Raw genomic sequence first — 25762 nt, forward strand, 5'->3', positions numbered from 1 at the left:
TTTGACATTGCGGTCCACCTATACTATAACACCTTGGGAGAAACGGAATATGACTTCACATCTGGCATCCCTGATAGTTTTTTTCTGCAATGTTCATCCGATTCATTTTATGTCAACACAGTTCTCATTAGCACTCAAAGTTATACATCAGTTTATCCGTTATTCATGCAGATTTTGCCGCGAAATATTTCCTGCACGCATTTTACATTATTTTTCTGTTTTTAAGTTTTTACACTAAAGTTATGTTCGAATGTAAAAATCCAGTAATTGAAGTATCGTGTTTTGTGGGCGATGATGTACGCCAGCTGGTGGAGGTCGAACATTACGTGAAGTGCTATTCGTTTCCTGTAGCAGTAAAGGAAGATTCGCCAGTGCAGCTGTTCGGTATCGACTTTTACTATTTGGACGAGGAATTACTACAGACTCTAGTGTATGCAGCGCGGGGCAATATTGGAAAACTAACAGTAGCAGAAGTTAGGCGCGAGCTTGGGGACTCAGAATGCCGGCGGAGGCGAACGGAAATTACTCGATTCTTGAGGATCATCTTAGATCAATCGAAAAATTTTCCGTTATGTAAATTGCAGGAGATTCTAGCAATAACACAGGCCTGTTTGCCGCCGTTGGTCGATATTGTAGAGGATTTCGGGCTGGTCCCCGTAAAAGAAATGACCCTTGTGTCCTATGAGTATTTTCATGCCGTGTTGGATTGGCGATGGCTTGGATTACTGATAAGCTTTGAGATTCAGAAACACGAACAAACGGAGACAAAATTCGATCAATCATATGAGGAAATGTTGGCAAGTCTAGTTGAGTTGGCATTATGGAAATACAGCAAAACTAACAGAAAGGAGTTAGTAACGGAGCGTCAATTTTATTGTCCATGCATAAAACAAATGTGGATCGGAATAATGGCAATATCTAGTTATAGAAACATTTCTAGTTTTTGGACTGATTTACAAAATACGCTGGAGAGGATACAAAAAGGCAATCGAGACGCATCTAGCAAACAGAAAAAACGTTTTGGAGCAGTTTCAATTCAAGCGAATGATATTATTTTTCAAACATGGTTAATCAACGGACTTGCATCATTGTATCAATATCGATTACTTGATGAGGTCACATTTAAAGAGAAACCGGTAATCGCTACTCCTGAAGATTATACTGTGCTGGAGAAGGCAATCAAGGAGCTCATACAGAGAGATCAATCGGAAGAACAAACCAGAATAGTTCTGCTTTTAATCAAACCGATTTACACACAATGGTGGCAAATCAAACATGAATTGATTGTTTCTCTCTGGGACTATTTCGGTAAACGCCTTAATTCACCGTTCCATGTGCCATCTGAGTCCCTCAGTAATCTTGCTTGCATTAGTCGGTCTCCAACAGATTTCATCGAAAAGGCTCGCTATCAAGCCAGTCAAGAGGCATTTGATAGTCTAAGTTTACAAACATCCAGTTTCAAATGTTACATTATTTTGCTTGCCTTCACTCTGCGCCATTATTCGAAGAACGCCCAAAAAACTAAGGTTCAGATTCTGTTTAATCGCACAATTTTCAGAATCACCCCACCTAAGTTGGAACAAATGACTGAGCAAGCAATTTATAATTTCTCACTTCTCATGATGACCATGATGGAAGCGACAACTTACCAAGACGACTATCCGCGTCTAGCGAAACAATTGTTCCAGATTAAATATGACTGCTCGAACCAGACGGTAACAGTGAGTTCCGCGATTCAACGCATAACGACCATCGTTTTGGCAAATATGGCACTTATAATTGTGTTCAAAGAGAAGGGTTTCGACAAATCGAGCCACTTGCGGATCTTCTTGCAAAACGTGAACGAAGCTCTACGGGTTTACGGTGAGCGGTTACAACCCGCGCTGAATGTGTTGGCCGAAGGAATGCGTCTTGTGTACGACCAAGCTGTGGCGAAGGGCTCATTGGATGAAGGAGACGAAACATTCCTAGGGGACTGGTTAGAGCCGTACCTGAAAGTTTGCTCTGCGAGCGAGCGTGATGCGCTATTGGAATGTAAGTATTAGATTCATTGTAGTCTCTTGTATGGTTTATGGTCGGAAAGTAAAATGACTAGATAACATTTATCCTCTCGTTAGCAAAATACTTTCCATACTTTGAGTACAAGGTGTCATTTTTCGGATTTCCACCAACGAGAACCAAATACCTTACTTAAGGAAAGCTATGGTGTTGAAAATCATCGACATCTGCTGACTTGCACTGTGAACATTACAGTTTAAACGCAGGAAAAAAACCATTTTTTTTTGACAAATTTTTTTTTCGAGATAACAGCAGATATTTGGCATAGGGTGTTTTTTCGACGTGGTGAACATTTTTCATGAGGTAACTTTTTGAAATTAGAATTCTAAATAACTTTTTGAAATTAGAATTGATTGAAATTGGAGATGATCATTTTCATTGGCACCCTAACATACACACTAGAATATAAATTGAATCATTGTTTGTTTACAATGACACAAAGCAGCAAGATCATCATCTGGTCTTATAGAAGTTGGACAGAGTGTACTCTCTTTCAAAATGGACATAAGTCACAAGTCTCTTATGAAAGGGAAAAAAGTTTTTCTAACAACAATCTTTTCATGTTTTCTTTGAAAAAATTACAACTAATCCCAATTTTCTTTAAAGTCAACATAGCGATATACACTATATCGACAAAGTTTTAGATCTTATTAAAATATGAACTTTTGTCGAAGACGTTAACTTACTATCTTTTATAGTTTCTGAAAAATACGGTACGGAGACCCTTGAAAAAATAATGTTTTACTCGTTACGTTTTTGTGTGTACATTCTCGCGTTTGACATGTTTCTGAATAGAAGTGGTTTTCACATCGATTTTTTTCAGAATTTAAGAAAACATTTTTTCGAAAAATGTTATTTTTCAAAATATTTTTTTTCAATGAATTTTTTTTTCAAAAATTTGCTTGATATTTTTTGATGAAAACAAAAAAAAATCAACAACGACTTTTTCATTTTTTTTTTTTTTTTTTTTTTTTTTATTTGAGAGGTTTTCAGCCTCCTGGGCTGGTTCGCCTCTTTATCGACGGCATTGCCGCAAGGTTTCGTTGGGAACAGATTGCACATAAAATTATCACATAAAAATTGGACGTAAAAATTTAACACATATAAATCCTTTTGCGAGACATGACTTAACAAAGAACTTGCTGTTTGCTTGTTGGACCAGATGGCATGGATGTCCTCGGACCATGGCTTCAGGCCAGTGGAGAGGAAGCCGTGCCGTTGAAGATGCCGGCGTGTTCTTATTCCCCTTCATCGTGGAGGGGAAGGAACAAGGATCTTCTTGACTGATCCATTGTTCAGACGCTAGATCTTAAAAAATAGTTCGGCATCTTTTAGGTAGCAGACAAGCGCTGCTACTCTTGCTGGATCGTCCTTCAAGATGTCCCTTACACTCCCGCTGATTCCATGCAGGTTTCGTAGATCATCGAATTTCGGGCAACCACACAAGAAGTGCTCGACGGAGTTGTGGATTTGGCAGAGGTCGCAGAGTAGATGGAAGGGTCCTCTATTGAATCCGTGTGAGACCGAGCAGTGACCGGTCCTCAATCTGGACAGGATTCGTTGTTCTCTCATTCCTTTAACATCGTCAAACCTGACAATCGTGCCCTTGACTTTTCTGAGGAACTGCCCCCTCTCTGCAAACCACCTTTCGGTCCAAAAGGTGCGGAAAGAGTTGGTGATCCACAACTTCACATCGTCAAGCGACACATCCCGAGTGAAGAACGGTCTGGTGTGACCGATTCCGGCAAACTGGTCGGCCGCTTCATTCCCTGCGATGCCGTTGTGTCCGGGGACCCACATGAGCACAGTGTCGGGCAATATGTTCTTCCTGATGGCCTGTACCCATGGATGTTTGGACCTGGTCGCACCGATGGCATCAATGGCGCTTGCCGAGTCGGAGACGACCAACAACGGCTTGGAAGATGAAGTTGTAGTTGCCTCGAAGATGCCGGCCACTTCGGCCGAGAAGACCTGGCAGATGTCCGCGAGTTTCTTGCTGGAAATCAGACTATTATTATTATCGCTTACCCCAAATCCAACTCCCGATGGTCCTTTTGAGCCGTCCGAGTATCTGATCTCGTAGAGACGGTATTTTTCTGCTATGATGTCCTTGAAATATTCTAGCAGACCGATCGAGCTCACCCTGGCTCGAAAGTTGTCCCTAATACCGTTCTCGACGAGAACAGTTGGGAACCTCCAGTCGTTCGCACCAAACCAGGATTGTTTTGCCACTGGGGGGAGGTTGGCGTGCGCCACCCGCTGCAGGATCGTGTTGCTAAGGGCGGTCAGGTGGGTCTCCCCTCTACCGCTGGTTTTCGACAAGAAACTGGCAGTCCTGGCTACGATCGCCGAGTCTATGATCAGATCGAAAGGAGGTTCTCCAATTTCGGCGCAGACAGAGGCAGCTGGTGTTGATGGCAGGAGACCGGAGACAGTCCGTAGTGCTTTGTTGTAGATCGGTGCCAGAGATTTTGGGAGCTTGTCTCCAGCCAAACACGTCAGTTCAAGGCCATAGGTGAGGCGGCTGCTGATGATGGCTTTAGCCACCCGTAGCCGAATATTTCTGTTGTTGCTCCGGTGCGGTTTGTAAATGGTTTTCAGAAGGTTCAACCGGGTGGCACAGCTCTTCTTAACTTCCTCGAAATGGCGGAGGAAGTTAAGTTTGTGGTCAACAAATACTCCAAGGATCTTTAGCGTTTTTCGGCGGGGAATGTTGTTTTTGTATAGCTGGACCCTGGAGTTGGGACCCTGATGTCTATCGCTGCAAATCACCATATGGCCGCTCTTCTGCGCTGAAAGTCTAAATCCTCTCTCGGCCGCCCACCGGCCGATGGCATTGGTAGCTGCCTGTATCCTGATGCGTGGAATCCTATGGGTGTCACCCACTGCCATCAGAAGAATGTCGTCCGTGTAGACAAACACGAAGACTCCCCCAGACAGGACATGGAACAGGCTATTCATGGCGACGAGAAAGAGGGTGACGGCAAGAACAGAACCTTGAGGTACTCCTGTTTCCTCGTGGAAAGCTCGGGAACTGATGTTACCAATTTTGACCTCAAAGGTTCGGCGTGTGGCGAAGTTCTTGATGAAGTGCAGTAATTTCCCGTCAACGCCCCAATCTGCCAGAGTTTTCAGCACTTTTTCATGTTTTTTCGAAAAAGTACTATTAATGTTTAGTTCGTAACATTTTTATGTATAAACTAGCTGTGCCCTGCCACGCTTTGCTGTGGCACATTGTGGTTGCATGGTTGAGTTGAATTTTTCATTTTTTATGTTGTAACAACAATCCTAGATGTGTTTTGTTGTTTTGTATATTGTATCATAGTTTGAGCTCAATCGGTTCCGTTTTTTTCGAGTTTTTGATGCGTACACAATCGATAACTTTTTAATCACTTCGAAACTCAATTTCAGTTCATGATTATACCAAACACGTGGGAAAAAGATGTTTCCATCACATAGAACACATATTCATTACATTAGAAGCTCAATTTCAGAAACGCACTCTGGTCATATATTAAATTATTTTTCTTTCAATTTTCCAATTTTTTATGCCGTAACAACACTCCTTGAAGTGGATTGTATATTGTATACAACTTTGAGCTCAATCTGTTCCGTACTTTTCGAGTTTTTGACGCGTACACAAACGAACAGAACATTTTTATATGTATATAGAGATTATCGCGATATACATGCTCTGCTATTTTTTCTATTCAAAAACATGTCAAACGCGAGAATTATTAAAAAACACACAAAAATGTAACGAGTAAAACATTATTTTTTCAGGGGTCTCCATACAAACATGTTGACGTCTTTGACAAAAGTTCATATTCCAATAAGATCTAAAACTTTGTCAAATATATTGCTATCTTGGCTTTAAACAAAATTTGGATTAGTTGTAAGTTTTTCAAAGAAAACATGAAAAAAATGTTGTTAGAAAAACTTTTTTCGTGTAAAAGTGCTCATCTTCCGATGTATGGACAACTTCTTGGAAATAATATATATAATTTTTCTTGACAATTTAAAAAAATACGTTTTTGAAAAAAAAAAATTCAAATAATTTTTTTTCCAGCGAAATTTTTTTCAAAAAAATTCCTGAATTTTTGTTATTGAGTCATAAATTTTTGTAAAAAAATCAAGAAAAATTGTTTGGCCCTTTCAAAAAAGTAGTCTAATTCTTTTTTGAATATTTCAAGTATGCAACGTTACTTAAAAGACCCATGTGTTTACAACCACAACGTTTCGCTGCTATCTGAGATGGTGCTGCCAACTCCTAACGGTGGGTGGTTTAGACTAGTGATATATTCATGTGAAGAATAATGATGAGATTTATAGAAATCGCATTAACCGTTTACACTAGCGCGAACTTATATAATGAATATATTCATTTTTTCGGTGAATTTATTCAACTTAAGCAGAACTGCTTTCAACTTCAGTTATTTCTCACCAGTGAGAAATTCACCAACGTTTACATATCCCTGTATCATATATATTCTCACCGTTTACATCTATTTTTGCGTGAATAAATCCGTCTATAGCTATAAATCTCCCTAATGTAAACCCGCCATAAGACGAGTTGGCATTAAATTCGCCAGTAACGTAAATATAATACTTTATAACGTGACCACAACGTAAATGGAATTTGGAAGAAAACAAACAGCAATACGAGTTGTTGTTCCCCAAAGTTATTTGAAGAAGTGAGGAGACACCGCAATTCATCATTAATAATGTAATGTAATGTAATATAATGTAGAAACATAGGATGAAGAATGCAAACAAACATAAAAATGAATTTAGATGCAATTCAACTATTTTCCGATTATGTTTTCCAAGAAATGGAGAAATGTCCACGTGGACAACAGAGGCAGCGTTATAGAAAATGTCCATTTTTGTCCACGGATGAGGAGGGGGGGGGGTTGTCTGAAATCGTACTTTTTCTGTCCACCTGGTATATGGACAGCCCCTAAATGAGAATCGTACGCTAAAATAACTTGTCCAATAATGATTTATTCACATCACACTTATCTATATTTTGCGTTTCAGGTCTCTGCCGGGTTGTGGAAAGCATTGACCGAAAGAAGAATCTCAACGAAAAAGCCCACGTAAGGATTCTGCGGCCAATGTACACCCATGTGCTTCCCTACATCAAGGATGCGTTCGCTAAAGATACAGCCACAACGCTTCTCATCGCAGAACTGGCCGTTCGTTTTACGCTGTATTCCACAGGCCAGTCATATGCACCCAACTTTCTAACGCTGTTCAACTTTTTCGTGGATAATACCAACGCAAACGTGCAACTGCGTCTGCATTTTGTCAAGTTGATAGTTGCTAGCGATCGGATAGGTGAAATTGAGGAAAAGCTGCTGCTGCGAATTTGGTTAAAATTTTCACTATTGGTTGGACGAGATTCAGAGATGCGAGATTTCTCGCAATTCGTCTGTCGGATGGGCGAATTTCGATCTCTATGTGAGGTGCCGGAATATGATCTGTGTGACGGAGATGAGGAACCGATTGGATTATTTTTCAAATTCGTCGGCAAGAAGTGCAAGGAATACGAAGCAATTGATATTCGTGCCCAGCAGGAAATGGCCATTAGGATACATGCGTTGTTCCAGCATTTCGACAGATGGGTAACAACCCCCAATGTAGCTATGCTGAAAAAAATTATGGCAGTGCTCGCGTTAGCTCTGAAAGAATGCGGTCCAATTGTTTACATAAAGACTAACCCGACATGTCTGTACCACATAGCGTTTCATCAATACTTCTTACCTCTTGCCGTACTCGCGGATAGGAATGTCCCAAATGAAATGATTTTAGCTATGGTAAGAGTTTGGCACAAGATAATGGAAGCGTTGGGTTCGATGAATTATACCAACGATCCTTTGATCAGTGATCATGCATCAAATATGATGGTCAAATGGGCTATTCAATTCATGAAACACAAGGACATAAAGGATGCTGTAAGACCGTTCATTACGTTTTTCTCATCGCAAAACGAAGCTTTTGTCGCATTTGCGTTTAACAGATTCTTATTTTGGTTTGTTGAGCTACGAGCATCCTGCCCGAAAGTAAATTCTGATACCGGCATGACCATTCTGTTACATTTGCTAAGTACTCTTCATAGAACCGAAGATAACGGAAAAATCGCATTATTTATTCGGTTGATGGCATCTGTTATAATGGATCACGCCTTGATGGCTCCGGAATCAAGTGCAAGCAAAGCTATTGCGAATGATATAGTGATGAAAATGCTCGAATGCTCCCGCAATAATTCCAATCTTGTCAATTTGGAGCTCAAGTCTTGCCTAGCCGGATTCACCAGGAAACATCTACCAATGGAAACGGCTCAGTATTTCCGTTTCATGTACAAGCTAGCCGACAAAAATCCAACGTTCATCAAATCAATTATACCAACGATACGCGAGGATTTGTCGGAAACAGAAAGATTGCGAGGAGTAGGAGAAGACAAACACTTGCGACGTTTGCTGATGCAGCTAGAAGGAGCGGTGGAAGCTAGTTTGAATAGGCAGAATAAATGAAACTGTTCATTTATAGAAAATAAGGTTCGAATACATTCAGCACTCACTGTAATTATAAATTTTAAGTTTTCCCGCACTCACATGCAGGTAGCGCTGGTGCGCAGTCGCTGTGATATGAATACATGGAGATTTCTCAGATGAAATAACGACGGATGACAGTGGATAGCAAACGCAAACAATAAAAATTGCAGCATCGTTCCTAACATATTCCAGTTACTCTAGCTGGCATTTAAATTCTGATGTTTTGTTAAATAAAATATAGATCATATATATTTCAAATGATAATTTTTTTGAAGTGGTGATACGATTTAGGATCTCATACAGAGAGTAAGCCGGTCAGAAGATTGTAGAGGTGAGTGATTTAGTTACTATTTTGATTCAAGAGAGCCTTGCTGATTGTGCTGTTTTGACTACTTGTTTCGAGCCGGCTTGTCGCTAATATACTATAAATACACAAATCGACACGTTCTACTCATGTTCTGGTGTTCGATTAAATGAACAAACAACCTACCGAACCAGATTTAATTATTCCCACACGTTACCTAAACCCATTTCCGGACATCATGTGATGAGTAGGGCTCTAGTATTACTGTACTAGTACTTGCCTCACTTTGATTGGGGACAACGGGTGCACTATAAAGGGAACCTGAAGGTATTGAATGTTCAGAAGATCTGTTGCCGTATTTCGTTATAATTGACCAAAGTGAAATTTTAGATATAACTTATAGCAAATTAAAGATGTTTTTTATGCAATTCTATTTATTTAACGTAATATTTATCTTCTGATAAGCATTTCAGACACCTAGGTTATCCCATCCAACGATTTGAATGATTGAAAAGCTTTGAAACCCACACAAAGCTATCAAAGGGGCTCCCACACTTTCAGGTGGATTCGTAAAAACGCATTTTTTTAGTTTTTTAAATGAAAGAAAAAAGTTCAAATAATATAATTCTAGTGTTCAGAATAATAAAAACCTCATAATTGGCGAGCAGTAAATTGAATTTCAATTATGTTTAGAGAGGTTTAGAAATCAATAATAATGAAATTTCAGAATCTACCGAAATGTCAGTTGTGTTTTCATGATTTCAAACGCTAGCATTAACCGATGAAAAATTGTTGTTCATTCCTTTTATTTAATTCGATTATTTTTTCGTTTCTTAAAAATACTTTCTCTATGTATAATAATAAGAAAAGTTTATTATAAGAAAAGTAACACTTTTTCCCTTCCTGATTATTGGATCACTTTTGACATTTCTATTGGATTCTTTTTGACAACCAAATCGATTCTATTCACATGCCCATCATTAATCAATGCCCACTATCTTTAGAATACTTGATACAGACTTCCAACCGAGAAACCCGGGGCAAGAGTGCCATACCGGGCAAGAGTGTCCATCTGATTATTTTGCCTATTTCCATCTTTTACAATTATTTAACTACAAAACTTTGTTTTATACAGATACTGCATATATCTCACATATTATAAGTCAGAGCCTTAAATATTTTTTTATTGGAAAACAGATAAATACTAACTGAGCTTCTTGCAACTGCAATCTATATAAGAACGCACAGGCGCAAATTAACGAAATACTCTCAGTTTCTATATGTTTGCATGACTTCACCCATAAATACAAATAGAATAATCATTTTTCTTCAACTTACTGTATGAACTAATTTAAATCGTACGCAATTATTTCAATAAAAAAAATTGTTATCTCTCAACTTCCGGGGCAAAAGGAGCCATTATTACCGGGGTAAAAATGCCATAGTCGTAACCACGAATTCGATCTGTCAAACGCAAATAGTGTAATCGTGGTTGTGTTTGTCGTGGTCATGGTTTGTAAATATGAACGGATTTCGTTCCGAAACTAGTGGCAGATGGAAACTATGGTTGTTGCCGTACATTCTGTAAATCATGGAGACGAGCTGCGGAGGAATATAGTTTGCCCAGAAGAACATTGGCCAAATATGTGCAGAAGTCAGGCCGTTTTAAAACTGTGTTTTCTTAACAACAGGAGGAGTAACTCGTGAGTCACAGCCTTAATATGCAGAAGTTATTTGATGGGTTGACAACACACGACATCCCGAACATACCCTAGGTTCGCAAAGTGAAAAAATTTGGATCACTCTTTCGACAAAACATCCAAATTGGCCGGAGAAGATTGGCTTGCCGGTTTTCGAGAACGCCATCAGAACTTGAGTTTGCGTTCTTTGGAACCACCGTGAATTTCACAGTGCTTTTTTCATCAAAAATATCATAGTAAACATAACTTTTGAACAATTTGATGCATAGCTACACCTAAATAGGAGCAAAACTAGCAAAAAAAATGGAAAAAAATATAACAAAAGATCATTCAAAAATTCATTTTGAACCTCATTTACGAGACTTTCAGAGTTCATAGATGGCACTAAAAAAACTTCATCCTCCAATAATGCGATTAAGCTTTTACAAAAAAAAAACTATGGTTGGGTTATATCTGAAAACGTAAGGTCACGTAATAAGGTGAAATGTTAACGTAAACGTAATACGTCAAACGTTCATTCCAAATATCAAAATTTGTTGCCGGTTTCAATAGTTATATCTAACTGCCACGATTTGAAGCGTTTTTCATAAAATCGTTGATACAGGAAAAACTGTGGAAAATGAGAAAAATGAAGCACAACAGGCGAAATATGTTTATTCAAGTATTATGCATTGTTGTTGTTTATTTGGGATACTTTACACCGAGGTTGGTGCATTCGTATCCAAAGTATTATGCATTGATCCTGTTTTTCTATCTTTTGAATGAACTCGAATGAAATAAATGTTGTAATTTGTGTAATTCGAATTTAGTTAGTTGTTTTAATTAAAGAAAAAAGTTCAAATAATATAATTCTACCGTTCAGAATCATAAAAACTTAGCATTTGACGAGAAGTGAAATTGAATTATAATTAAGTTTAGAGAAGTGCCAAAATGTCAGTTCGACCTGGCATTAATGAATGAAAAAAATGTACGTTTCTTTTTAATGAAAAACTATTTTTTAGTGAACTATAATTTTTTGCATTTAACATTTCTTCGTGAGTGCGAAAAAACAGCAATGAAGATGATAAAAAAACATTACAGAAATATCAAAATACGCGTTAGAACAAAAAGAATAGAGGATTGAGGTTCGAAGGTTCGAAGCAGTGATCTACAAGCAGAAACCGTGTCCCCATGCGTCTTAAATAATCACATTGGCGATCAGTTTTGCGATGATCTTCTATTAGCGATTTTATACTCATAGAGCAAAAAATACGAGGTTTTTCAAGTTTTGCCTAAATGAAATCATATTTTCTTATATTACAAAATTTAAAAAAAAAGATTCTCAAATACTTTTTCACAGTGATGTTCGAGTGGCGGAAAACTTCATTTTGATCTGCTAGAATGATGCATTATTCATATCATATCATATGGTATATTACCCTATTTTATGAGCTACATATAAATATTACACGAGGCTTGGAAGGAAATTCTATTTCTCAAGCATTGAATTGGGTAAAATTAATCATTTTGGATAAATCGAAGCCGATCTTAAATAAAACGGTTTTACAGGATTCAGTTCTCTTCCACTTTTTTTAAGAAGAATCTTCCAGTTTTGTTAACAATATTATTGGCAACCCTGGTTATACCTATGATATAACCGCAAGGTTGACGTAGGACTATCGTTGGCTTAGTTAGTTTTAATTGCATTAATTATTGATTAAACCAGCGATTGGATAAAACAATTTTCTAATTCGACATATTTACATTGTATGTAATGGTTTATTTGTTTCAATTTGACGTAGGACTACCGTTGGCCTAGTTAGTTTTAATTGAATTAATTATTGATTAAACTAGCGATTGGATAAAACAATTTTCTAATTCGATATATTTACATTGTATGTAATGGTTTGAATAAATCTCTATTTAGGTCATTTCATGCATTGCGATATTTTACATTCTTCGTTGTGAGTAAGTCATTGTATCCATTTACCGAGGACTTCCAAAATATGTGTCCGTGTTAGGAGAACACATTCCGGAGGGCAAAAATGCATGCGGGTATAATTCTCAATAAATGAATGAGAGAATATTTTGAAAGATTGGAGAAAGTTTTTTTTTGTTAGTGTGTGGATGAATAAGTATATATGGAAGGATTAGTAAAAATTCGATAATGAAACTGCTGCTTTCACCAAACAATGCGGTTTCTTTGATATGGTGAAATATTCTCTACCCCATATCCAACATTTCGTATTCTCCGCTATCGAATCCATAGCCAACGGTACCATTTGCACGCAATCTGTATTATCATCGATGCTTTGTTCAGATACTTCCGTTCGGCTGACGGCAGAATAGAAGTTAGATTGGTAGAGAAGAGCATAATGCCTAGGCGAGTGAGCGAGATAATCTTCCAGTCACTTCACAATTACAATGAAATGGATTTCCAAGCGGGCGCCAGCTTATACTTTATGGGCTGTAAAGTCCCGGGATTTATAGGGAACGAAAAATGTAACGATTCTTTAAGAGGTTTCAAACGCATATTGCTCAAAATCGTTATTGCGACATACGAGGGTCGTTCAAAAAATAAGTTTCAGTGCCTCAGAAATCGCGGAAAAATAAAGTTAGGACAAAAACAAGGTGATTTTCGTAATCTACGTTTTATTTTCTACTTTTCTTCATAATCGCCGTAACGTTCGAGCCATTTTTCATAGCGTGGCACGAGTTTTTCTATTCGTAACTGCGTCACGATTTTTTTCAGTGTTATCGAATCGTTGACCGCCGAACGCCTATTTCATCACAGTACTTTTGTGAAGTTTTGGACCGATTAAGAACCGTGATTAAGAACAAAAGGCCAGGTTTATTGACGAAAGGAGTGTTCCTCATCCACGATAATGCGCGGCCACATTCTGCTCGCGTAACTCAAGAGCAATTGAAAAAAATTCAAATGGACTGCGTTCGAGCATTCTCCTTACTCCCCAGACCTCGCCCCTAGCGACTATCACTTATTCCCGGTGATGAAATAGGCGTTCGGCGTTCAACGATTCGGTAACACTGAAAAAATTCGTGACGCAGTTACATCGTACTCCAAAAAGTTGGACGCAACGCACTTCGCGCTCGAAATAGAAAAACTCGTGCCACTATGAAAAATGTCTCGAACGTTACGGCGATTATGTAGAAAAAGAGAAAATAAAACGTAGATCACGAAAATCACCTTGTTTTTGTCCTAACTTTATTTTTCCGCGATTTCTGAGGCACTGAAGCTTATTTTTTGAACGACCCTCGTATGTTGTGTTAAATACCATTAGACAAGAAATTTATACAGCAATTTGAAATACGAACAGAAAATATAGGCGAACCGCGGGTAAGACGGACAGTGGGGGTACAATGGACAGGTGGTTGATTTGTAAAGTTGCATTATGAATTTCAAATTTCTGTTGATGGGAACCCATTCTTCATGATATTCTATAATATTTAAGCCATCCTATAAAAATGAATACTGATCAAAAGTGGAATAGGGAGACAAAAACCGAAAATCAAACATGATTCCGCGTGTGGATGTAATTTTTGCGGCTTCGACATTAAGCATTCCGAGTGGTTTAATGCAAAATTGAATTCACTAATGGTTATATTTTGATTTGTGACGATATTCAGAGAAGTGATATTAGGTATGTACGGAAAAGTAAATTCATTCGTAAGTGTTAAATTTAAATTATTAGAGTGCACCCGTGGCCGAGTGGTTAGCGTCTCACATTATCATGCCGGGTGTTCGGGTTCGATTCCCGTTCTGGCCGGGGGATTTTTCGTCAGAGAAATTTCCTTCGACTTGCACTGTGGTCACGCGTATTCTAGAGCTTGCCCCTCGGAATACATTCAAGGCGTGTTATTTGGCTTAACAAATCTCAAATAAGTATTAATAAAAGACTCTAGTTAATGCATACGTTGAGACGGGAAAAGTTCCACAGGGAACGTTAACGCGATTCAAGAAGTGGAAGAAGAAATTTAAATTATTGAAATAATTGCACTGGTGGGGTTGAAATGGACAGTAACATCCATAATCACATCCAAATGCATGATGGAAAGTATAGAGAAGGTAAGGTAAGGTTTTGAATTAAAGAGGCTTTAAACTCTGAGAGTTCATTCGTCTCTTGCCCTTGAGGGCGGGAAAAAGAAAACTAAGAAAAAGAAAAAAGAAAACTAAGAAAACTACTGCAAAATTCATTATTCTCGCTCGACCTAGTAACCGCCATGGATGTATGTCGTACCGCCGCACCCTACACACACAACCAAACAATTGGAGCAGGGAAAAAACCCTTTTAGTGTGCTTGAGGAGCTCGCTTCTAAAAGGGGCGTAAAAACCTGCTCATCTTTTGCTGAAAGTAGAAGAGAAGCCAAACAAAATTTTATCAGTATAGTAAATGTAGTAATTAGACATTAGATCTGGTCAAATAAACCTGTATCCTTTAGGAAATCGATGGTCCTTTTTTCCTCGACGGCGTCGTCCGATAGTGCTGTCCCTATGGTGTCTGCAACCTGAAACTTTATTCTTGAAGCATTAAATTTAGGGCATATGATTAATATGTGTTCCACCGTGAGTCTTACATTGCACGACTCACATAGTGTTGGTTCCAATCCACGCATGATGAATTTGTGTGTTAAAAATGTATGCCCGATACGTAAACATGTCAGACATACTTGAGTAGATCGGAGAATACTATGCTTCCAGGGAAGGGTAGTATTCTTGATCCCTCTTAAGAAGAGGTCGCGGAATACCAACTGTTCTCCCAGCTCAATCTGAGGGATTGACGGACCCATCTGATGGTGGAGGTGGTCCATAGTTCGGAGAGCCTACCTTCCTTGGCGAGACGATCAGCCTGTTCATTACCCTGGATTCCGCAGTGCCCTGGGACCCAGCAGAAAGTGATGTCCTTCCCTGTAATTTTTTCCTCAATGTTTTGTATCCAAGGGTGTTTACTATCGCCACTTTGTAGTGCCCGTAATGCACTATAGGAATCAGAGAAGATCACCACTTTACTGTCGTTATCACAGAGTGATGTCGCGACAAGGAGAGCGGCAATTTCGGCGGAGTATACCGAACATATGGAAGGCAGTTGGAATTTTAGCTCCGTGTTATTAGCAAAAACTCCGAACCCTGTTAGGTTGCCATCAAAAGACCCATCTGTGAAGATTCGGTGGTGGGTGTGATACTTGTTATGGAGGTGGTTATTATAACAGGCCGTAACAATGCTGCTGGCTTCCCCAGCCTTAACAGCATTTTTGATTGACCAGTCTATGTTTGGCGGATGTGCGTGCCATGGGCGTTGACCAACTCTGCTTAATGGGTCAATAGTCGGGAGGGTGACTTGGCTCATATCTAGCAGCCAAATGTTGGCTCTGGTGTAAAAGTAAAGAGAAGAATATTCAACTTTTTTTTATATTGATTTCTCTTTTGGTTCTATTTCAGTTACTGGACACACAAACACTGAGAGCACTGAGAGAGTAAAATTATTCCTCTCGCAAGCGATAAACTTCCACGCTTCGTATATTATTAACATGTCCATATTCCCTCCCCTACATGTCCATTATACCCGCATCGAGAAAAATGTTCTACTTTTCGGTGGCATATCTTATTTTTGAAGGCTCTGATATTATTTTTAAATTCAGGAATCTCTTCTTTGTTCTTTGTCGAAAAATAATGAGATTTTTATTCTGTGAAGTGGCTGTTTTGATGCAAACACAATGAAGACGCATACATTACAACCTTCTTGATGTTGTAATCGACCCAATTCTACTATTTTATCGAAATAAACATTTATTTTTATATTACCATAATTGGTACAATTTTACATCTACTTGCCAATTATCGCAATATCGAAAGCTGCCTTATTCCTATTATGGTTGTACGTAATCGCTGCAAAGCTGGAAAGCAGAGCCACGTTATGTTCTTATTATGGTTGTACGTTGTTATGTTGTTATGGTTGTACCTCACGTTTTCACGCAGTGCAATTGCATATTATAGGGCGTTTTTAAACGCTCAGTAGTGTAGTGAAACTATGCGTGTCCGACTGGAGCATATTTGTTTGATCCACTCTGTTGAAAATTAAGTCTTAGGTGATTGTGTTAATATACTTTGTTCAGTTCCTGAAGAGAAGCGAAAACTGCATCACAACCCTCACGCCTTTGTGTTTCTTCTGTCAGCTAGCAGAGTGGCCAGGCAACGAGCGGCAGGCCAACCGGGAAGCACTAACAAAAGCATAATCTAGAGATGAAACGGATATTCGGTATCCTGCCTATCCGGTCAATGTGCCGGATACCGGATATTAAAAAAAAACAATAATTTCTCATTAACAGAAGATAAATCATAACCGGAACTTGTAATGCTCGATAATTTTTTTTTGATTTGTAGTTAATTAAGTGTGCCCTCTCTCAGATTATCATCCTGAAGGTTTTTAATGTTTGACGTATGACTACGTCTTTCATTTCTATACCGGGGTGTAAAATCAACTAAACAACCGAACGAAATGGTATGATAAATACTTCATTCGAAAGATAAAATGTCTACGCGTTATATACCTGTTACTTTTTCATCCAAAAACTTGTTTCAATAGCCTTAAAATTGCTTCCAAAACAGGCTATTGAAATCACCAATCGGTATATAAGCGAGCGCCGCTCGGAAATCCACTCAGATTTCAAACAATACCATTAAAATGGTGAACAACTGTCAAATTAAAAATAAGGAACTTTTGCTCAACAGTATGATTTTAAATCCAAAAGCTGAACCAAAGATGTAAAGCCCAGACTGTGTCACTTGAACTGTAAAATATGTATTCAAATTGCAAAACATCTGAATAAAAATGCATTTAAGTTGTAAAAAAAAAAGAGATCCACTCAGTTATAATTGAACAGCGATTGGAGCATGTTGTCGCTGTTGTGGTGAAGCTAACTTCGTTTATCATGAAAGCACTGATGAACGGTGTCACCAAGAGCCTGTTTGTGCACCTTAGGCCAGAAGGGAATCCATCAGGAGGAGAATGATGCCACAAATGGTTCCGCTTGAGACATTGGAGCAGCCACCACACATACACGCGCGGAACTATTTTCGTTTGGTTACCATGCAGCATCGAGAAGATTCCGGAAAGATGTCATCGTTGCTGAAAAATAATCGGCCAGTTACCCTGGGAATTGAAAAAAACATTCAAGCGAAAGAGTTTATTTTGATGTTTTCTACCCATATAATACTGCGACCAAATACATTTGGTTTTGTGAGTTTTCAATCAAGTGCGATCAACTTTATTGGAGGTGCAACGAATCTTAAGAAGGAATTCCCGCTCTACGCGCACTGGCAAACGATGTTTACTCAACAATTTCTCTAACGAGAAATGGGTGTTGTGAGAAAGGATGAGCGAACGCATAAATTATGCAGACTGATTTGATGCAACAGATATTTTGTCTGTTGGAAATGGAATACAAATCATATCGCAATACAACCAATGTATTATGTATTATACAACTTTTGTGTGATTGATTCTTTTGTTGAATATTGTGCCTCCAACGTAACGCTCTCGTTTTCGAAGTCCCCCAAATATTCATTTATTCATTCATTCAGAATTGATTCAGACGCAACTAAAAACAAATGATCACTACATCAACAATAGTCCTACGTCACCCTTGCGGTTATACCTCAGATATAACCCACTTCCTGTTTTTCATTTTGAATACAAGTAATTGGTTGATGTTCTTTGCATATTGTAAATATGTGGCACAATATCTGTCTGGAAAGCCATGGTTATCGTAAGAGAAAGTCAATTAAGAGAATCGATTAAAGCAAAAGCAAAAATTAGGCAAACATTGCCGAATAATGAATAATAAATAATGAGTCTTGAACAGAATATATTGGAATTTTCAAAACTGTCTCTGATTTGGGAAAAATCGCGTTATTGAACCAAAACTTTTTCCTGTAGTAAAATGAACTACAGCAGCGTTCTTGGAATCAAATGAATGCTGATTGATAAGGTTAATTGGATTTACTATTGACTTGGTTAATAAAACACTGTGGTCATCTACAAAATCTTTAAAAAAACATAAAAAAATGATTTTTTTTTCAGTATTGTTATCTACATCTCAGACTTGAAGCTTTAAATGAAGCTAATATGATGTATATCTCATCTTCATGCGTTGGTTTTTTACAAAGTTAAAGCGTTCCCAAAATCACTTAAAAACTTCGACTTCGCGCTTCGTTCCTACAATTTTTGTCGAGTGTAGAATCAACAACATAATATTGCATACTAGGAATGAAATTTAGAGGCATAGTTTTATTTAAAAATTATTATTGAAGTATTATTTGAATCCTATTAACACTTTTTCCATGTGACACCGACTATTACCATATTGGGTACACTTATGACGAAACTCCAGGAACACTATTACCATAATGGGTACATGGAAGTGGCATTTTCAAACATGTTTTTTATACAATTTAGTCAATTAATCATCGAAATATCAGTGAGAATCTTCAAAAATAGAGTTCAAACGGCTAGAAAAAGTATACTTTTGTATTCTTTTGAACTAGAATAGAGTATTTATTCGCCAATTTCTGCAAGTTGGTGACATATGTCCTCCATAATTGGTACACTTACCCTATATTGAACTGTAAGAAACTGCTTTTAAGTTTTGGAAAACATGAGTTTCCAAAGATACAATCGAAGTTCTACTTAACATGTCCGTCTTACCCCCATTTCCCCTAGTAGAAAAGTAACTAATGTAACGATTAAAATGGGTATGGTTTTTCGCAAGGCGCCTAGAAGTATATACTAAGGTATACACTCATATACACTCTTCAGCCATCTTGGAAGTCTACTGTGTTTTGTTTGTAAACAAAACACAATACGCTATTGCCGAAGCTCGCTCGTGATCAGTCTGTCTCTTTCACGATACAAGCAAATAATTCTCCTTCTACTTTCTTCCGTGCTGTTTTCATATACCGCTCCCCTAACCAACTTAGTGACGAAACGGCCTCACCTAGTACCATAGACCCGTCATGGTTTTTCGATTGCGCTAACCACTCGCTTTCCTCTCTGACGCAACGAGCAATCTTTTCGCCTGCATTTCGGCGTTAGCTCACAATGTGATTTGATGCGTATCAAGAGTTAAGGTAATATTATATTATCAGGCACGTAGCGTAACCGGCACGGCGCGTTTCATGCAAGACAAATATTATTGCGTGTGTTTCAAATGTGTATGCGTATATATAGCGGAACTGCTCTGGGCATACACAGCACGTTTCAGACAAATGCATGAAGAAATTCTCGAAAAGAATATTTAGCCGGTGCCGGGCACGAACTACACAGGCGAGTAGCACCATACATACAAATCAAACGTCGATGTTCGTGGTATGGGTGCGTTCGTCGCTCTTCGGTACGACATCGGTTCAATCACCAGTAGCTACGCTTGGCTCAATTTACACTCAAATACACTCCCACTCCGAAAACAAATTTCTCCTCTCCGTCTGCGCTGCCGGTCCGTACAGAGAAGTTGCTGTGCCTGATAATATGAATACATCATGTATTTGTCTGCCCGTGTCGGTACGTGCCGTTTACGCTACGTGCTGGATAATATAAAACCATCTCCATTTTTCGGACAAACAGGCATTTATGAGTTGGCAGAATCAATGGAGGGATGATCTTGAAGGTGTTTTTACTCTATTATGCCCCAAGTTCAATCAATTCGGGCTCAATTCACGTCTTTATCGTGTAGGTCTTACTACTAACAATTTATGTAATTGTGCATTTTTACGATAGATAAAAGGGCCAGAGAACAACGTGGTTTGGGATCAGATGTTGGTGCGCTTGGTTGTGAGCTGATAATATAACAACTCTCTCGCTGAGTGGAGAGTTGTTGTGGTTCAACCGCCTCGCAATAAGTAACGAAAATATCGCAGTCGCAAGTGATCCCATCCAAAATGAGCCAATTCAATAAATTGCAGTCGTTCTCAAAAATTAGACATCTCTCAAACCTCATTGTGGCGTATTTTGCGAAATTATCTTGAGCTACATCCTTACAAGATCAAATTCACTCAAGAACTAAAGCAACTTGGCCATATGAAGCGCCGAGATTTCTTCGATTGGGCTCTGGCGAATCAGAATTGGAAGATCTTAACATCAATGATATGTGGTTTCAAGAAGACGGTGCCACTTGCCACACAGCGCACGTTACAATGGATTTATTGAAAAGTAAGTTCGGTGAACGTGTTATTTCGTGAAATGGATTTGTCGATTGGCCGCCGATAGCTCCAACGCGAAATCGCAACATTTCGGTCGAAATGTGTGGCCGAGTTAGTGGAAAATTGGGTCCAACGAATTGATCGCTGTAAACGGGCCCGTGGTGGTCATATGTCCGAATTCGAATTTCATGTTTAAAATGTAAGAGTTGAACTACAACCAGAATAAATTTGAACTCAATATCTCAAAAAACCTTTGTGAACCCGTTATGAACAAGGAATCGGGGAAGTATGTGAACTTGCCGAATATTTCGAAAGGGACGAAGGGATACCATTCACTCCAGTTCGTTTGGATGGACTTTAAAAGTACGTTGTATTGCGATTCGACGATTCTGAGACTGCTTTTACTGTTGAATGTTCGGGTATTCAGATATCGTTTGCGTGACTTACGCGACTTACGATAGTTGTTACTGAATAGAGAGAATGGTCGGACCGATTTTCCAACAATTCACATTCATAGATTGACACTGGTTATTGCCATCGCAGATATAGAGACTTCAGAGGGGTCAAGACATTCTTGATCGTTTTTCACTTCTCGCATTTCCGAACGGCTATTATGGATGTTTTCAATTCAATATTATGAATTCAGCACGAAATCGTTGTTGCAACACATTCTTAACTTAACTATACGAGTAGTTTGGTCACATGGTACGACTGCAACCGGTCCAGAGGAGCTCATCAAGCACGCCCAAATTGGATGGAAGATTCTAGACTCATGTGAAAGAAATCCGCCGTTTCTACAGACAACCAGAAAAAATAAGAGAATAGAAGCTCAGCAATAGTAGTTTTACATCTTTCAAATGATAATGTTCGTTAAAAGAAATCGACTTCAACAAAAGTTGTGTGTACAACGTTCCCGTTTGGGCATTTTCCCAGTTTGTTCCAAATGTGTTTCTTATGTCCAGTGCTCCTGAATTGTGTCGACATGCGTTTCCCATATGCCACATACTGCGCTGATGCATTGATATTATTAACACAAACACCATATGTAGGCATCACTCGAATGTGGAGCTTTTCCCGATGATGCTGAGTGACTGAGATTTGTCACTCTCTTCCTTATCTTCATCTCATACCATTGCGGCGGTAACAGATGCGTGCGCTATGATGCTGCTGCATATAAACCAGAGCGTCGGGATAAACAATTTGAAACAAGTGAACGCACAACGAGGAAGAAAGATGCCGGAGAAATGTAATTCATCGTTTAGTTTACATTTTCTTTCTGGCACTCACAGAAATTAGTTCCCTCCGGCCAGTTAGTTCTAATCTGCGCGCCGAACGGATTGTTTGTTGAAATGCGTGCGAATTCTAGTCGTGTCACTGAGTGTGTAGAACGGTAGTGTGAAGCTGACGTGGACGGTGCAACGTGGCAATTTTTGTTTGGCAGAATTTGCGACTTCGTGAACGATCGGTGAATCAAAATTAGTGCCTCCAAAGAAACCTGGGTACGTTGTAGATCGAACGAGTTTATCAGTCAATGGATCAGTTTTCTGTCGATTTATGAATGTTTCATTGACGGCTGGAGTGTTACATTCTAAGCAATTGAAATATATATTTGATGATAATTTTCTTTTAGAGTGCAAGATTTAAAAATTTGATGATTGATGTTCTGAATAAATTTTAAGTTTATACTTTTTTGAAGTTGTTTTTAACATAAGAATATGAAGTCTGTGAAAAAAATACGGCTGATATTGACAGCTTCTTCAAATTTCTAGAACATACATTCTTCTCACTCCAAATACGGAATCAACTAATAGCTGCTATCAAGAAACGAAACAGATTAGGTTTTCCAATTACAGGAAGGGATGTTTGTTTCAACGAATATATATATGTTTTGAAATTAAGCATGAATAGAACCATGAACCATTATATTTTATCCAAGTTATGAAACCTTTGCGTTACTTACAGCTAGAAAAAAAATATACAAAAAATGCATCTCCTGCTGCTAGTGTCCACTATCTGTTTACTGTTCAATTGTGCCGTGTCGGGCATTCCTAAGCCGGAGGAAAAACGTGTATTGGATCGTGACGTTCTCAATCATGCACAACACTTCCAGAACGATGAGCACAACAAGCAGTACGACCATGAAGCGTTCCTGGGGGAGGAAGCCAAGACGTTCGATCAGCTAGAACCAAAGGAAAGCAGACGGAGGCTAGGGTAAGACAACGCTCAGCGTTATTCATTAAATTGCATCTATGACATAATTTGAGCTCGAGACGCGACGCGCGTTGCGGATGTCTGAGATTTAGTTAGATTTATGTGCGATATGTAATTGACCTGTTTTTTTTTCTTTTTGCGGTGTAGAATAATTGTAGATAAAATCGACGCGGACAAAGATGATTTTGTCAACCAGGCGGAATTGAAGGCTTGGATACAGTATACGCAGCGGCGCTACATTGAGGATGATGTGGGTCGTCAGTGGAAACAGCACAATCCAAATAATACCGATCAAATCAGCTGGGATGTTTATCGGAAAAATGTGTATGGCTTTTTGGACGATATGGATCCGAAGGATCTTGAGCAGGGTGATGAGCATTTCTCGTACAAATCGATGTTGTCCCGTGATCGACGCCGGTGGAGTGTTGCTGATCGAGATGGTGACGATCGCCTGAATAAAACAGAGTTCACTGAGTTCTTGCACCCAGAAGAAAGTTTGTATATGAGGGATATCGTAGTGCAAGAAACTATCGAGGACATCGACAAGGATAATGATGGAAAAGTATCGGTGGAAGAATACATTGGTGAAATGTACCAAGCTCCTGAGGAAAACGAAGAGGAGCCAGAATGGATTAAACAGGAACGGGAGACATTCGCTAACTTCCGGTAAGTCTGAACACTGTGAAAATCGTGTATATGAATTGATGTTTATTACCTTTTATTGTAGTGACAAGAATAAGGATGGTTTCATGAATCAAGAAGAAGTGAGGGATTGGATCATTCCTGCCGATTTTGACCACGCGGAAGCGGAAGCTCGACACCTTATATACGAAGCCGACTCAGATGCCGATGAGAAGTTAACCAAAGATGAAATCATCGAGAAGTACGATCTATTTGTAGGATCACAAGCGACCGATTTTGGAGAGGCGCTTACACGCCATGACGAATTTTAGGCAGATTATATTTTTAGAGCTTATAAATATTTGGACTGACATGACAAACGTACGCAACTTAATTACGTATTCCTTTCCTTTATGTGTTTCATAAATACTAATAATCTCGAGAATACAAATAAGATTACCGTTTTAAGTTCGCATTTATGATCTAGTTATGTGAACGCATTAACAAATTTGAGCCATTCATGTTTAGTATTGCATGTAATAATAAAAAAACTGATTTTAACAGAAACATTATTATTAGTTTTTTCCTAAGCGTTATGGGTAGGGGAAGTGGGGGTATAGGAATATGCTTTTTCGATGTGTCCACATACTGGGCCTGATTCTCGAATACACTTCACGGTGGAAACGAAATGAACGGCACGCCATTGAACTACGTTTTACGAGTTAGTGAAGTGTCGAAGATAATGATGAGTTTTCAGGCAGAATGAGCACTTTTCAAATAAAAAATCATTAATGAAAATTATCTTCTTCGTATCAAACTAGTATTCAATGTGAGTGGAAAACTTTGTTTTCTTCATGTGGTATAATAATCCCATACAAAAATTTCATCTAAAGATAATTTGATATTATAATGATAAATTTAGTGGGAAACTAATCTCGCATCCAGATGTCGACACCGTACCGTTGTCATCGCGAATGCGTTTCATACCGTTTCCACCGTGAAGTGTATTCGTAGTGTATTCGAGAATCAGGCCCATAAAATCATACAAAAATTTCATCTGAAAATAATTTGATATTATAATGATAAATTTAGTGGGAAACTAATCTCGTATCCAGATGTCGACACCGTACCGTTTTCATCGCGGATACGTTTCATTCCGTTTCCACCGTGAAGTGTATTCGAGAATCAGGCCCACTGTTACGATTCCAGCTTGTCAAAAAATATTGTAGCTCAACTTATTGTTGTTCAAGATAGCAAACGGGTTCTAATATATGACTTATCTTCCCATGTGGGGAAGTGATGTTTTTAAAAATATAAATTTAAACCAAAGCTAAAGCTAAAGGAGCAAATAATTACACGACCGTCTTCGTCCGCTGACTAACTATGGGCCTGATTCTCGAATACACTACGAATACACTTCACGGTGGAAACGGTATGAAACGCATTCGCGATGACAACGGTACGGTGTCGACATCTGGATGCGAGATTAGTTTCCCACTAAATTTATCATTATAATATCAAATTATCTTCAGATGAAATTTTTGTATGGGATTATTATACCACATGAAGAAAACAAAGTTTTCCACTCACATTGAATACCAGTTTGATACGAAGAAGATAATTTTCATTAATGATTTTTTATTTGAAAAGTGCTCATTCTGCCTGAAAACTCATCACTATCTTCGACACTTCACTAACTCGTAAAACGTAGTTCAATGGCGTGCCGTTCATTTCGTTTCCACCGTGAAGTGTATTCGAGAATCAGGGCCTATATCTGCCTTTATTGAATCTCTTCAGGTTGAATACAAGTTGGAAATTATTATCTGCTTATTTTCATTACTGGAAAGATATTGAATCAATCAGCACAATTTGATGCCTCCGTGGTTGGTCGTCTGCTGCGATCTGGTTCCGGGTTGTTTATAATTGCGGCTCGTCTTATGCTGTGGGTATGTTCGCTGGTTTTATTGTTGGGGGTCCCATGTGATATGTCGTCGTTGGCAATATGGGCTTGGCGATAACTTATGTATCTAAATAGTACATTTCTCACCAAAAGGAAAAAAGTTGTACTATCGAACATTTATAATGCGGGATTGAATAACACATAACGCTTCGCATAATAAGG

General features: G+C 38.6%; 2 protein-coding genes across 3 annotated transcripts; both read left to right on the forward strand.

The window, feature by feature from the left end:
- Nucleotides 1-152: 152 nt before the first annotated feature.
- On the forward strand, nucleotides 153-8873 carry LOC129771460 (protein MMS22-like). Its single transcript, XM_055775116.1, has 3 exons — nucleotides 153-2034; nucleotides 7099-8618; nucleotides 8682-8873. Exons 1-2 carry the CDS (start codon nucleotides 243-245, stop codon nucleotides 8592-8594), a joined length of 3288 nt encoding a protein of 1095 aa, XP_055631091.1. The 5' UTR covers nucleotides 153-242; the 3' UTR covers nucleotides 8595-8618; nucleotides 8682-8873.
- Nucleotides 8800-24207, forward strand: LOC129771461 (calumenin). Of its 2 annotated transcripts, none has more exons than XM_055775118.1 (4): nucleotides 8800-8946; nucleotides 22771-23019; nucleotides 23167-23685; nucleotides 23747-24207. In XM_055775118.1, exons 2-4 carry the CDS (start codon nucleotides 22793-22795, stop codon nucleotides 23970-23972), a joined length of 972 nt encoding a protein of 323 aa, XP_055631093.1. In that variant the 5' UTR covers nucleotides 8800-8946; nucleotides 22771-22792; the 3' UTR covers nucleotides 23973-24207. The 2 variants fall into 2 exon arrangements, with proteins under 2 accessions (XP_055631093.1, XP_055631092.1); XM_055775117.1 differs by lacking the exon at nucleotides 8800-8946 and adding an exon at nucleotides 21998-22307.
- Nucleotides 24208-25762: the final 1555 nt, after the last annotated feature.

Source organism: Toxorhynchites rutilus, chromosome 2 (genome assembly GCF_029784135.1).
Source record: "Toxorhynchites rutilus septentrionalis strain SRP chromosome 2, ASM2978413v1, whole genome shotgun sequence".
NCBI lineage: Eukaryota > Metazoa > Arthropoda > Insecta > Diptera > Culicidae > Toxorhynchites > Toxorhynchites rutilus.